Source organism: Dendrobium catenatum, unplaced genomic scaffold, assembly GCF_001605985.2.
Source record: "Dendrobium catenatum unplaced genomic scaffold, ASM160598v2 fragScaff_scaffold_1392, whole genome shotgun sequence".
NCBI classification, from domain to species: Eukaryota; Viridiplantae; Streptophyta; class Magnoliopsida; order Asparagales; family Orchidaceae; genus Dendrobium; species Dendrobium catenatum.
Window position 1 is genome coordinate 159,533 of NW_021319854.1, and position 14,398 is coordinate 173,930.

Here is a 14,398-nt window from a genome sequence, read left to right on the forward strand (position 1 = left end):
TATAATTATATAATTTAATTAAATTTTTTATATAAAATTTATATAAATCCTTTTGTGATTTTAAAATTTATAAAAAAAAATCTATAAGATAGTTTATTTTCTTAAAAAAATTTGGTTAAGTTGATTTGCAAAACGGACACATAATAGTCTCAAAATCCCCACTTGTACCAAAAAGTGTCAATTTCTTAAGGATTTGTACTAGTATCAAAAAATTACAAAAAATATATTATAATTAAAATATAATAATATATAACTTATGGGAAAGATATTTTATGATTTGGACTTAAATTAATTATTGAAAACTTATTTGTCTAGGTCAAAATATAGGCTATTACAATTTCTCCATCTTTATAAATATCTCCCTCCACATTTTCAAACATAAAAATAATTAAATTAATTAATTAAATAACATAAATTTATCAAAATAAATCAATATAATTCAAAACCTAGAAATTTGTTTAAATTCCTTTTAAAATTAGTATTGATCACTGAATTATCATTCATTGCATTCAATAAATCATGAATTTACTCAAGCAATCACACTCACATATATCATTCAATCACTCAAATAGCATGTAATAATTATCAATCAATCAATTCAAATGTAATTATAACTTGAATAAAAGTTTTATTAGTAGATCCTTTAAATGCATCGTTATCACTCTATTAGATCAAACTATAAACTCTAGGTTGTACGGGTGGCAGTGTTAGTGTAGTAGTATGTCCACTATGACTTTCAACCACTCTTCTTCCATCTTTCCTGCTCACATACCCTTCATTGTATTCTCCAAATCTCATGGTCTTCTATCTATACCCTTGTCTATCTTGCTTCCCTCTAAATCTGGATCTTATCAATTTTCGTTGTCGTGGACAATCAACCATCTGGCGTCCTCACTGCCCACATCTAAAGCTCTGTCCAATAATCAGAAAAATTGATCAACTATGTCTCTTACCACATAAAGCACACTCCAGTATACTCCCCACATTGGACTCAGATGCAGATCTGCCCATATTGTCAGAAAATCTACCCATCTTTTTACTGCTCTCTCTCTCCTAGTTATGTCATATCATAATCTCTTCTTGTTCATATCATATCTAAATAATGGAATAGTCAAGTCATTCTCCAATAGTCTCGCTCTCTCAACTAGCTCCAAAACCTCATAAATCTTCAACGGTATAAGTGGATGTCTCAATTCATCACATAGTCTTCTCAGGAATATGTAACATTTAACCTTATTATATTGATCAATTCTAGTGCGTACATTGCTAATATAGTAAAGTCTAGGTCATATTCTTATACTCCGATCTTATGACAGCCTTCTGTATCTATTATTGGGTTGATGGAGGTACGAACTAATCTCTAAAAATAATAAGATACTCTTCCCAAGAAATCTTTACATTCATCTTACCCTGAAACTTCTCCCTTTATTGTCATTTCCACCATCTCTTTATTTTTCCTTCAAATAAGAATACTACAATAGGTACTTTTCAATTCTTTGGGTATTGTATGTTATCAAATATGTTATTATCCTTAACAACCAGTCTTCAGCTGCTTGTGGTCTTACAACACTCTTGAACAATGGGGACTTCTTATGAAAATAAAACATATGTAGATGCTTGTCCCCTTCTGACTCCTTATGAATACCAATCTACTATCAGCATCACTCATAAATGTGCAAGTAGGCAAGATAGTTGCATCAAATTATCAAAACTTATTGGAGTCATTGCAGCACTCTGCCCATTATGTACATCTTGATTAGTAGGATATATCATTCCACTGATAAAATTCTTATTCCTAATCAATAACACACAAACTCAAGATGTATACATATGCAATTCAATCAAATGCATAAATGAAAATATATACTACCCAACTTTTACCCCACTCATAACCAACTCCTATAGCTATGATTACATTTCAATTCTTTCAATAATTTTGCTCTGATACCAATTGTAATACCTCATAATTAAATTTAGAAGAATTATCTATTTTATCTTCATAATTAATCAATCATAGCTTCTATAAATTATTAAAATAATAATTTTATGTATCTAGTGAAAGCAATTAATAATTATATACCTTAAAATATTTTACTATATTCATTTATCATAAATTAATATAAAATAGCTAGAAATAAGGAAAAAATATAAATAAAATTTAAAGAAAACTTAAAGATCTCTATTAATATCACTCCAACTGATCTTGACTCCTTTCAAGACCTGAAATCATAAAAATTCATATAATTAGCATAAAATTCTAGTAAGTAACAAACATTTTATTATTAATTTCAATACAAGACAAATAAATTAATATGTATGTATGGTTCTAGTCAATATCAATCGTCACTTATAATATGAGCAATAAAATCTCAAAAATTAATAATAAAATTAATATAATCAATAAAATCAAAAGAGATCTATCAACTATTGAATTAAAATAATTAGTAAAGAAGACTATATCACTCTATAAATCATGCTAGTATATTATGATATGTTGTATCAATAGTAATGTTATTTTGAGTTAAGTTATATCTATCAATCAGTTTAAAGTACTAACAAGTAAATATCATCACAAGTATAATTATGAAAAGCAAGGTAGGACATGTAGCTTTAAGGTGATGTTTTCTTTCTTACATCTATTATCTATCATAGCCATCAATCTGTCAAATCTTATCTTATATTAATAATTTATTTTTACAGGTGACTTTTAATAATTATTTAAGATTCATCATCCTCTATCCATCGGCATAATTCGGTGAATCAGTTACAAATTACAACAAGGATTACACCACTAACATCCTTTTATTTAAAAAAAAATTCGTTGGCCCACTCTTCTACTCAGGATGTTATGTATTAAGAGCAAACTCATATTCATTATATTATTAACATCTAGCCTTTCTTACATGTAAATGTTATATTTTTTATACCATGTAAGTCAATATCATAAATGAAATGCAAAAATAAAAAATACAAAGAAATTTAGTAAATCTATCTATTATGCATTTACTTCAAAAAATCATAACTTCAAGTTTAATTAGTAAAAATTCAATATATTACAATCAAAATGCTCATAATGACATCTATCATAGACCAAAAGTTATGTGCTAAAAGTTTTACTAATACAAAATTATCATCATTTTTCAGTAACGAAAATATAAATTTGATTAAAAAAATATCAAAAATACAATATTATTGAAATAAAAAATATGATAATGATTCCTTATAATGAGACAAGGAAATCTCCCAACAAGATTGATGAACTAAAATCACTCTATGACCTCCAAATATAACTTTTATTTTCTCTCTCCTCACATTTTCTATCTATATTCTATTCCTACTACTTATTATAGCTGAATTAAAACGGTAAAAGGAAATTTTAATTTATAGAAGATAATGGATTAATATATTTTAGTAAAATAATAAAATAATATTAATATAATTATATAATTTAGCAAATTTTTCAATATAAAATTTACACATTTTTTTAATTTAAAAAAGCGTTCAGGGATCGGGCGATGGTCTGATGATAAATGGGTGGAAGTCTGGTAAAGATTGGCGAGCAGGCCAGTCATGTTTAAACAAGATCAGAATTTCACTATTTTGCTTAGGCTAATTTATTAAATTTTTTTTCTAAGTCAAACCAAAATCAAGCTTTAATCAATCCTAGCTAACTTTATACTTGTTATTAATAATTTAAATATATAATATTATCATAAGAGAAAATCAGATTTATATATTTCAATTAAAAATTGGCATAGTAGATTAAATATTATTTAAGTTGTTCGATGAAATTTAAATAAATAATAAGATATTATTTATATTAATCTAACTATTTATTTGATATTTTCTTCATACATATTCATCTACCAATATACATAATTTTTAAAATATATAAATATAAGATATTTGATTATTTAATATAGAATAAATTATCAAATTAAAAATTAAGTCATTATTGTATTTTCAACAAGCTGCTTATTAAACAAGAAATAAATATTTTCACGAATAAATAAGCAAATGAGTCATATTCACATTTATTTATCTATATGATAAAAATTAAATTTCTATATAAATAAACAAAAAATAAATAAATATTATATAAATAAAATGTATTTATCCGGTCTGAGGCCTATTTGGAGGTCACCAACAAGGCAAACAGCCAAATAGCCAATTGCATAAGAGCTCATGACCAATTACTGAAACTTGTTCATTAATTTTGTATTCTTCTTCAAGACAGATACATAAAGCCCTCCCAACGCAATGCCAATCAAAATGGCCACTTTTTTGAAGCCAATGAAATGACCATTAGCACACCTCAATGATTAGAAAAACTATTATGTGCAGTGTCCGAATGAGTTTGAAGGACAATCCGAACGCGCCACATCATCCAATACACAATACATTAGATGACATGACGCATCCAGATTAACCTCCGGACAAATTCGAAGTGCACACGTAATAATCTCTCCAATGATTATGGGGAGATGCACTCAAATTCCTCCTCATCAAGGAGGCTGAAGTGTCACATAATATCTTTTTTTGAGACATTTAGATTAATTAAAATAAGCTCATACACCCATCACATACATAAAATTTGAATCCAATACCTCTTGATTGATAATCAAAACCCCAAATTAATGAACCAAAGTGAACTACGTAATACCATATAACATCAAATAAATCTATAAACACTCATTTCAGGTAAAGATTCATGAGATAATGGTTTAAAATTTAAGTCTTAAAAGAATATTATTTTTTTACAATCATGTATGTAAATAAAATATTTTATCATTTTATAATTAATCATTTAAAAGAAAATTATATGATCTCATAAGAAGCAGCTCTCCAATACTGCCGATTCTCCGAAGTAAATGCATAAAAATCTTCACCCAAAACTTCTCTTTGTGGGTGTCAAAATGGGCGAATTATTACGTTTGGACATCTGATATCCGAACATCCAATCCAGACCTGCCACATCACCCAAATACATCGGGCCCGGTGCATTTTGGTGACGTGGCGAGTCCGGATTGGTGTCCGGACACCAGACGTAATAATTTGCCGTCAAAATGTGGGCCGATTTTAATCCGAGTCAAAATTAATTCGACCTGAATCCAATGAATATGAATCCGACCCATTTAATCAACAGATAAAAACCAATACTTAGTAACCGCACAGGATTCAGAGAATAATTACTTCCTTAAATAATCCCAAGATAGCCAAGTATCTCCATATACAGGAGGAAGGAATAGGAGCCAACGTTGATCAAATGAGAATAAAGCAACAGAAGTTGAAGAAAGAGTTAAGCGTACTTAGAAATTAGTAGCTTATCAACCAAATCTTTCAGTGCCGGTCTGTTTATTCAGGATATGTGGCTGTGCAACTTTGGCTTCATTTTTAACAACAAAAGTAAGAGCACAGAAGAAAACCTCACTGAAGGCTGTGGCTTAATTTATGAGAGGCAGGAATATGCCAGAGCCTTCTCCTCAGTCAGCTCCTCAGCCGTTGCATCCAGCTTCTTCCTTGAGAATTCATCAATTGTAAGTCCTGAAAAGGAACGAGCAAGAAGCATAAGAAAACTAAAGAAACCTGGCTTAAAAAACAATAATAAATAAACACAAGCAGATTAATGCCTGAAAATTACGTTAAAATTATAGACATAGGTTTCGTTTTGGACGACTTTCTTACTGCTTCGTAAAGCATCTTTTTAAGATAAAAAAAAATTATTTTTTTTCTAAAAAGTTACTTTAAGAAGCAGTAAGAAAGCAGTCCCAAACGAAGTCATAATCTCCCGCTTACAGAAGCTGTTATTTTTAAGGGATTTCTGGGTAGCAAGATTTTAGCAAATCTTTCCGAAAACTAACTAACCAACTTCTCCCGAGGATGATTGATGATGAAAAGAATAATAAATACTACATTATGTATAATATTGGAGGTAAACACACAAATTTTAGAATTATTGAATTTGTGTCGATTACTGTGTTGGGATTTGGTGAATTTCTTTCTGAGAATTTTGTGGAGATGACTAGTAGAAGCCGTAGGCTAATTGATAGCTACCTAGATGGTGCAATGACCTTAAGAATGCAGACTTGAAGAATATATTCATAGAAGGCACTTGATACGGCAGGGCTGGATAAGAAAAGAAAGGAGGTTAAGGGGGTGGGGGCCCAGCAGGGAATTTATACATTTATATTAGGAGGAAATCATCTAGGGTTTGGGAGAGAAGATTCTCCTCTCAAAAGATGATCGATTGTATCTTGCTTCTTGTTATTTCATTTCCTAGGAATAAAATTCTGTTATTTTGCTAAAATTTACTATTGTTCTCTGATTTTTGTGGTTCAAGACGTATCAACACTCTTAGAAAAGATATATGAAATTTAGGTTTATGATTTCTTATCGATGGTGTTCAGCTCAAACATAGAAGCATGATGTTGTTTTAAATGAGATACTAGACAAATAGATGCTGATGAAATATATATATTGAATACCCATGAGGATGCCTATTGTGATAGAAGACACTAGAAGGTTTGAACAAAGATATGTGCTCCACATTGAGGAAATATCCTGAAGGTGAAAAAGAGGAACGAAAAATAGCCTCAAATCAGCAAATTGCAATTGGATAAGTCATATTATTATAGATCATGCTAATGAAGCCATCTCAAAATTAGGAAAGATATGTATAGAGTATCTTGTAGAGAAAGTCTTCGAGATGTTTGAACTAGAAAAGCAATAAAATGCTCACATGCAATAAATATGCATGTAATATACACATTATTGTATTTCAAATGTTACTTTGGGTTAATTATTAATGGCAATTAACTTTCAACATTATATTAAAATATTTTAATAGGTTATTAGTAGCACTAAACTATTGTACAGAGTTGTTTTACAGAGTTGATGAAGAAGACTTCTATAAGTCCTTGACACAAACTCCTTGACGACCTCTTACAATTAGGGTTATAAGGAATAAAGAGAGCAGCAAACATTTCGTAGAGTGTAATGTTCACACTACGAAAGACGAGAGAGATGCAGGGAAGATAAAAGTATTGACAATTCTATGCCCTCTTCTAGTCATTCCATGCCCTTCTCCAATCAATTGAAGGAGCCTTTGCAATTGTTAGGGAGTTAAATAAGAAACTAGATGCTCCGAGTTATTTTATTCAAGAATTTATACATAGGAAGAAGGAGAATAAAGGTGTTGATTGTCACACACAAGTGAGCGGAAAGAAGGATAGTTTGGAAGGAGGGCTTAGTGTTGATAATGGCATTCATATTGAGGTTGAATATGATGTGATAAATGAGACTAAAGTTGTTACTCATTGCTCCATGTTATAAACAATGCTGACACAGCTCTTAAATTTTGAAAGGACCAGGTTGAAGAATAAAAAAGATTTTATAGAACCATCTGGCAAGAGGCATAAACTAATAGATCTATGTGCTATTATCCACCCCACCTAACTGATGAAGAGCACTTGTCTTTATTTAGGGTTTGGATGGCAAGATTAGAAGACAACTATTAAAAAAGGGGACATTGAAGTGGATTATTAAAGTGCAATGTAATTTTATCACAAATTAGCTAAATAGCAAGATAACTATTCTATTGGTCTATTGATTTTATGATAACTTTTTAATTATAGGAATGCATTATGGTGCTCATGTAGTTTTAATCTTTTTATAGTACTAAGATGCTTTATATTACCTAATAAGGGAGAAAATATAATGCTATCCTATAGATTAAATGTTATTATCATAACTGAATTATTCAACCAGTATTGCAAACCCAAAATATCTACTTATAATAAGTTGAAGAACTCCTTCAGGTGCCTTGAAACTATGCTAGAGTATGTTATAGGGACTAAAGAGAAGTTATTGAGGTCTTAGATGTAGACTCATATATTATCAAATAACAAGAAAGAAATTTATGAAATAATAATGTGAGATCTCACTGTCAATAAAAATCATGAAGTTATATGACCATGAAACCTCTATTATTGTAATGCAAACATTGCAATCAACGATGAATTTATTTTGCTAATGCTTCCCTACGTTACTAGAATTTTTAGAGATAGAGAGAGATGAGGGCTGTTGTGGGCTTGGGTTGTAGTTGGAGTTATGAGTGGAGAAAAAAAAACAAATATGAGAGGTTGGCTGTAAAAGGGGTGGATTGAACTGTTTGCTATCTCTAAGGAAGCAGAGATAGGCTCGGCACAGTGAAGTTGGATCGGCTAGGAGGGAATATAGTGGAGAGGATCGGTTGAAGTTCTACTGCTGGGTTGGGTGATCACTCAAGCGTGAGGAGGGACTTGCGTTGTAGTTGGATCGGAAGTACCGATGGGAGTCGAACAGGAGGTCGTTGTAGTTGTTGGAGTTATGAGTGGAGAAAAAAAAAACAAATATGAGAGGTTGGCTCTAAAAGGGGTGGATTGAAGTGTTTGCTCTCTAAGGAAGCAGAGATAGGCTCGGCACAGTGAAGTTGGATCGGCTAGGAGGGAATATAGTGGAGAGGATCGGTTGAAGTTCTACTGCTGGGTTGGGTGATCACTCGAGCTTGAGGAGGGACTTGCGATTGTAGTTGGATCGGAAGTACCGATGGGAGTCTAACAGGAGGTCGGGGGTTCGGTTGTTGTGGATGGGATGCTAGAGAATCAGATGGAGGGACTTGCTCATGTGGGTGGAAATCGGAATAGGGATTGAGCCAGTCGGCGGGCTCTGGTGCAGACGGCGTGAGGTTCACGAGCAGGTTGAGGAGGCGGGATCAGGGTGATTCGCGGTTGGTTTCGGCCTAGAGAGGGAGGAGGATGTGAGCTGGAGTTAGAATAGAGAAAAGCTGCTCGATTGGCATCTGGTATGTGGAGATCGGGCAGGGATCGACTTGTAGATGGAGAAGGTGTTGACTGGTTGAAGTGGAAGGGGTGGTGTGGGCTTCGAATTGATCGATGACTGTGTGTGGCTCGTGAGGTTAGAACAGCCTGGAGTCGGGTAAGCTTCCTGGAGGAGAACGACACAGTGGGTTGGCTTCGGCGTGAGGATGGATCGGCGACTGCTGGGGTCAATTCGGTCGAGTGTCGACTGGAATCGAAGCGGGAGTCCGATCAGGTGCAGAGGATTCTGTATGAGGTTATGAGGTAGGGAATCAAATTTGGCTGGAGACGGGGTTGACGTGACACTGTGAAGGATTGTGAGAGGGAGTGTGAGCTCGAGCGTGGAAGGAGTTGTTTGGCTGGGAGCTCGTGAGCATGGAATCGAAGAAATTGGATGTGCGAGTAGACTGATCCAGGAAGTGGGATCTAACTAAGTAGGATTTCTAGGAGGAGACGTGAACGACACCAAGATTTTGGGTATTTAAACGAGCTGATGTAGCAGTCTGAGGTGATGTGGAGGTCAACAAATATATTTTGTTTTACCTACTATGTTATGATGCACCAACACTTTTCCTCAAACACCGTATCCGACACGTGTCGGACACGCCGAAAATGTGTCCGATTAAAAAATATTAAATACAAATTGGACAAGCATATCTTAAATATTTTCTATTTTTTTTAAAATATAATTTCTTGTATTTAGCGGGATTTAAACTAAATTTCTTATTTCCTATCTACAACACCAAATCAACGCCCGCACTTAATACCCAATCATCGAATATTCTTATTTTCATTTCTTTTTGGCAATGAAGGTGTTTTCATCTCCTCTCTCAATGACTGATAAACAGCATCAACGTCCGACTCTCGACATCCTAATACTAATCATTTTAAGCACAAATTCTAGTTAAATGACTTATTATTTTCAAATTATTTTTAAAATTATACTTATTTAATTTTTATACACTATTTTTTAAAAATAAAAACTATAATACATATCCAACCCGTGTCCGTATCCTATATTTTTAATAACTGACGTGTCCCGTGTCGGTGTCGTGTCACCGTGTCCGTGTCTATGCATCATAGCTACTATGAAATATGAATAAGGAGCTTTTGTAATCAAATACAATATTCAATAAATTAATTCTTCAAGTTCGAAAAGCCCTAGCTTAACTCTTTCTCTCCCCTCTATTTTCTATCTTTAGTTGGCCCTTCTATCTCTCTTTCTTCCTCCAAATCAAAAGCATCAAGGAGAAGAAAACCCATTTCAATAAGGATTATAAGACACCAAGGAAGAAGTCATCTACAAAGCACTTTAAGTTGGTTAAACCCTAATTCTCTTTAGTTTACAATCCATACCTTGTGCTTGTTAGGTTGTTGGCCAAGTGTTTCACCCGCATTACAAGTTTGACCAAATTGTTCAAGGCTCCAATGTCAATAATTTGAGAGCTTCAGCGAGTTCCATAAACTGTAGTTTCACCCTATTTATTTTTATCTTAGCAAGGAATAATCTCTCTTTAATTATCATTTAGTAAGGATAATTATTTTCATAGGTGTGCAAGATTAAAGCTCTCTAAAACTTCAACCGGCTATTTTTAGTGTTCTAAATACACACATAAAACTAGCCCAAGAGCATTATTTATAGTCTCATTCCTTAAAATAACTAGAAATTAGCATCTCTTAGTGAAATTGGATCATCGTGTCCGACAAATGACATTATTTTCTAAGTTTAAATAGAGCATTCGCATTTCAACACAAATTATACACTATCATGCACAGCTAAAATTAATCAATTAAGTCATAATAGCCAAAACAGAAACAGCATAGTGCACATACCCTGAACAATAGACCACTCTCCATTAAGGCTTGTCACAGGGAAAGAATAAATTAGTCCAGCAGGTACATTGTAAGATCCATCAGAGTAGACACCCATGGAGACCCAAGTTCCCTGCATATAGACAAGAAGAGCCACCAGAATTAATATCTTGAGCATGTGCACCAGAATTCATAAGAAACAAACAAATAAAATGACCTCAGGAGTGCCAAGGACCCAATCTCGAATGTGATCACAGGCAGAACTTGCAGCAGAAAGGGCACTGGAGAGCTTCCTAGCTTTGATGATCGCAGCACCACGTTGTTGCACAGTTGTGATAAAATCTCCTCTCAGCCTGTCAAAAGTGCAACTACTTTGGTGATGAAAAGCAAAGAATCCTATTTGATGTCTTTTTAAGGTTCCATTCAGCATAATAGTAACAAGTTATAGAAATTCATGAATCATTCATCATTCATACCATTCATCATCAGCAACAAGTTCACGAACAGGTTTTTCACCATCTTGTGTCTTTACAGTGGCATGGCTGACATCAGGGTACTGAGTTGATGAATGGTTTCCCCAAATAATAACGTTCCTTACATCACTTACTTGAACATTTAATCTCTCCGAAATTTGACCAAGCGCCCTGTTATGATCTAACCTTGTTAAACAGGTTATGTTCTTTTCTGGAATAGATGGAGCAAACTCCTTCAAGATAAGGGCATTAGTATTGGCTGGATTGGCCACAACCAAGACCTGAAAAAATTTTCCATTACATCAGAATAACGTACCAACTATGAATAGAAGTAGCAAAAATGATCTAGCTCCTAAAACATTATCAAACATGATAAATAGTAAACTTATAGCTTGATTTCTTCCAAAAACAAGTTAGTTGACTAAAACTTTTGCTATTAGATAGGCATAAACCTTGCAGTTTTCTTGAGGAAAACCACAAAAAATGATAAAAATCATACTTTTGTATACCTTGCAATTTGCTGCTGCATGTTTTTCAAGTGCTGATGCTTGGGACTTGTAGATAGACACATTCTTTGACATCACATCCTTTCTCTCCATACCCTCTTTTCTAGGGAACCCGCCAACCATCACAGCTATATTGACCCCAGTGCAGGCCTCAGCAACATCAGTTGTTGCAACAACTCCTACAAATTCAACATGCATTACATATTATTGTTAAACTTGATAATCAACAAAATGTTCTGAGAGAGACAAAAAGCCGAAATACTAGGATAACAAAACTAGAGTTTTGGTGGGCAAAATGCTACCCTTGAGGAGAGGGAAAGCTGCATCAATCAACTCCATTTTAACACCATTAAGAGCTTCAGCAGCAGGTGGAATGTCAAGCATGTGCAATATAATAGGCTGGTTAGGGCCAAGCATTACACCCCGAGCAATCATGGGTACAAGCGCATATCCAATTTGTCCTGCAATCAAAGCAGATCATGATTCTGTAACCAATGAATTAATAAGCCTGAACAACATCACAATTATGTTCCTTCTTATGGAATGGATGTCAAGCAGATCAGTTAGGTTTCCATTTTTCACAAAATAAAAAAATAAAAAAAAATAAAATAAAATAAAATAAGCACAATATTATTAGGCACACTTGAATGTGGAAAGAAATAACAAAAGCTGTTAACTACTCAAGAAAAGGACCATTCTTCTTGTATCTAACTTAACGCAAAGTTCAAATAAGGACATTGATGAGCAACAAAACTTCAATCAAAATACTCTAATCAACGCAAATTCACACAACACTGAACAATAGCAATAATGCATGATACCATACGTTAAAGCTTTACAATCAAAATATGCTGCAACATACAACAAAATGAACTCGATGTAATAGTAAATTCAATATATAACTAGGCCTTTTTTATCCTTAGCTTTAATAGAGCTGCCATAGCATGATTTAGACTTATGTAGGACGCAAAATGGAGATCCCCGGCCACGTGTACTCCTGTCCACAGCCGTGCAACCATAGTGAACACTTGTGAGTTAACAGTAACGTTTCCTATTCTTTGGAGTAACTGTATCTCAGTTTGTACAGTGCAACAAACACTCTATCATCCAACTAAGCCAAGTAATAAGCCATACCTAAACTTATGGCTTCCTTTTAAATGTCATGTCACAGCCACTATTTCAAATTCATGACATCATAGTTTGAAAATTGTATCGAGCCTTTGATGTTATAAATGAAAGAAGGATCGTAAAATCAGGCTAATACTACATTCTCGACTACCAAACTTCAAAGTTTTATATGAATCAAAAACTAGGAATGCCCCATTAAGATGACTAGTATTTAATTCATATCATTGCATATGATGCAAAGAAGTATTTCCACTGGGATAAAGCTATCAAATAACCATGTAATTCAAGTCATTGCACAATTATGATGCAAAGAAGTATTTCCACTGGAATAAAGCTTTAAAATAGCAATTGCTTTCTCATAAAAACTACCGGCCCAAAAAGGCAAAAACCCTCGAAATTAAAAGGACAGCATTTTCGATTCATGCAAACCTACTTCCGCAAGGGATATCCTATAAACATAATTTGATCGGGCTCATGATAGATCCATGCAATGCATCTAGCATAGCAGCCACAACCTGAAAGTTCGCGGCAACTCTCACTTGATCAGAAAGTAGGAAATACCCCGATAGACTTTGGGACAAAAAGCCTAATCCTTGATATATCCATGAACATCAATGAGATGAAACAGGAGAAGGGTTGAACAGATGAACCGATTCGGATCTGGAAAGGAAAGGAAATAAGGCTCCCACGAACCTGCGGCGCCGGTAACGAGAACACGAACTGGATCAATCGCCATCGGAGGTATCGAAGTTGTAGCAAGCAAACCTCGAGATCGTGTGCAAATGAGAGAAGGGAAAGTGGATGAAAGCTATAAAGGAGACGACCCAGGTGAACGAATACGGGCAGGGTTGTTTTTATGGTTTTCAATGAGCCTTCTACAACCACGGAAATATTAATTGACGATATCTTTTCGCTGACGATTACGGATATAATGTGATTTTTTTTTTCAAAAATTTTTTTATAGAAACTGCTTGACTTTGCCCGTGAAAAAAAAAAAAAACTGATAATGCTGCCGACATCTCCAACCCAACTGTGCAGGATGGTATGTCATTCGTCATTAGTTTCATTCAAATGCTATATCGTATATCAATTGATAATGTTATCGGCACTGTTCAACTACGTTAATTTTTTATGTTATGAGATTTGTAGAAGAAATGCACGAAAGAGGAGAAAGATAGCTACCTTCGCAGTGAGACGAAGAAGTACGCGAAAGAGGGAAAAAAATAGAGTTCAATTGGATATGAATTATTGCATTGAAGTTCTATACTTCTATTGCATTTTAGAGTGGAAAATGGGCGGTTGGATTGCCCTAGAACAGATTTTGCAGACCCCGCGGTCATTATAGGATTAATGTAAAGAAGTAAGACTTGTTTACTCAAAAACTCGGGCGTTAGAGATAAAAATTTCAAGTCTTAGTTTTTTATATTTTACCAAGATCTAGCATTGTATTAGGGAGAAATTTTATAAAGGAGCGTACCTGATTCCGAATTTATCAGAACGAGCAAATTTATTTTTTTAATTTAGAAAGGAGCCAACTCGTCAAATCAGTTAGTGTAGACTGATTTTTGTGAAAGAAAAAAAAACTCTAAAAGTTTTGGCATATTCTTCACAGTTGTGTAGA

At 33.7% G+C, this 14,398-nt stretch overlaps 1 protein-coding gene across 3 annotated transcripts; it reads right to left on the bottom strand.

Moving 5' to 3' along the window:
* Positions 1-5,174: 5,174 nt before the first annotated feature.
* On the bottom strand, positions 5,175-13,650 carry LOC110113907 (malate dehydrogenase). Of its 3 annotated transcripts, XM_020846627.2 has the most exons (8): positions 13,471-13,487; positions 13,293-13,373; positions 11,952-12,110; positions 11,653-11,828; positions 11,147-11,424; positions 10,888-11,023; positions 10,692-10,803; positions 5,175-5,544 (listed from the first exon to the last, which is right to left on the bottom strand). In XM_020846627.2, exons 3-8 carry the CDS (start codon positions 12,082-12,084, stop codon positions 5,450-5,452), a joined length of 930 nt encoding a protein of 309 aa, XP_020702286.1. In that variant the 5' UTR covers positions 12,085-12,110; positions 13,293-13,373; positions 13,471-13,487; the 3' UTR covers positions 5,175-5,449. The 3 variants fall into 3 exon arrangements, with proteins under 3 accessions (XP_020702286.1, XP_020702284.1, XP_020702285.1); XM_020846625.2 differs by lacking the exon at positions 13,293-13,373 and having other exon boundaries at positions 13,471-13,650; XM_020846626.2 differs by lacking the exons at positions 13,293-13,373; positions 13,471-13,487 and adding an exon at positions 13,211-13,233.
* Between the last annotated feature and the right edge of the window lie 748 nt (positions 13,651-14,398).

Bases quoted from the DNA above. Each gene is read 5' to 3' on its own strand.
- LOC110113907 (XM_020846625.2), bottom strand. From the start codon at position 13,513: ATGGCGATTGATCCAGTTCGTGTTCTCGTTACCGGCGCCGCAG. The intron at 11,829-11,951 runs GTAGCATTTTGC...TTGAATTTGTAG, and splicing joins AGCTTTCCCTCTCCTCAAGG to GAGTTGTTGCAACAACTGAT. The intron at 5,545-10,691 runs GTATGTGCACTA...GTTCCTTTTCAG, and splicing joins AGAGTGGTCTATTGTTCAGG to GACTTACAATTGATGAATTC.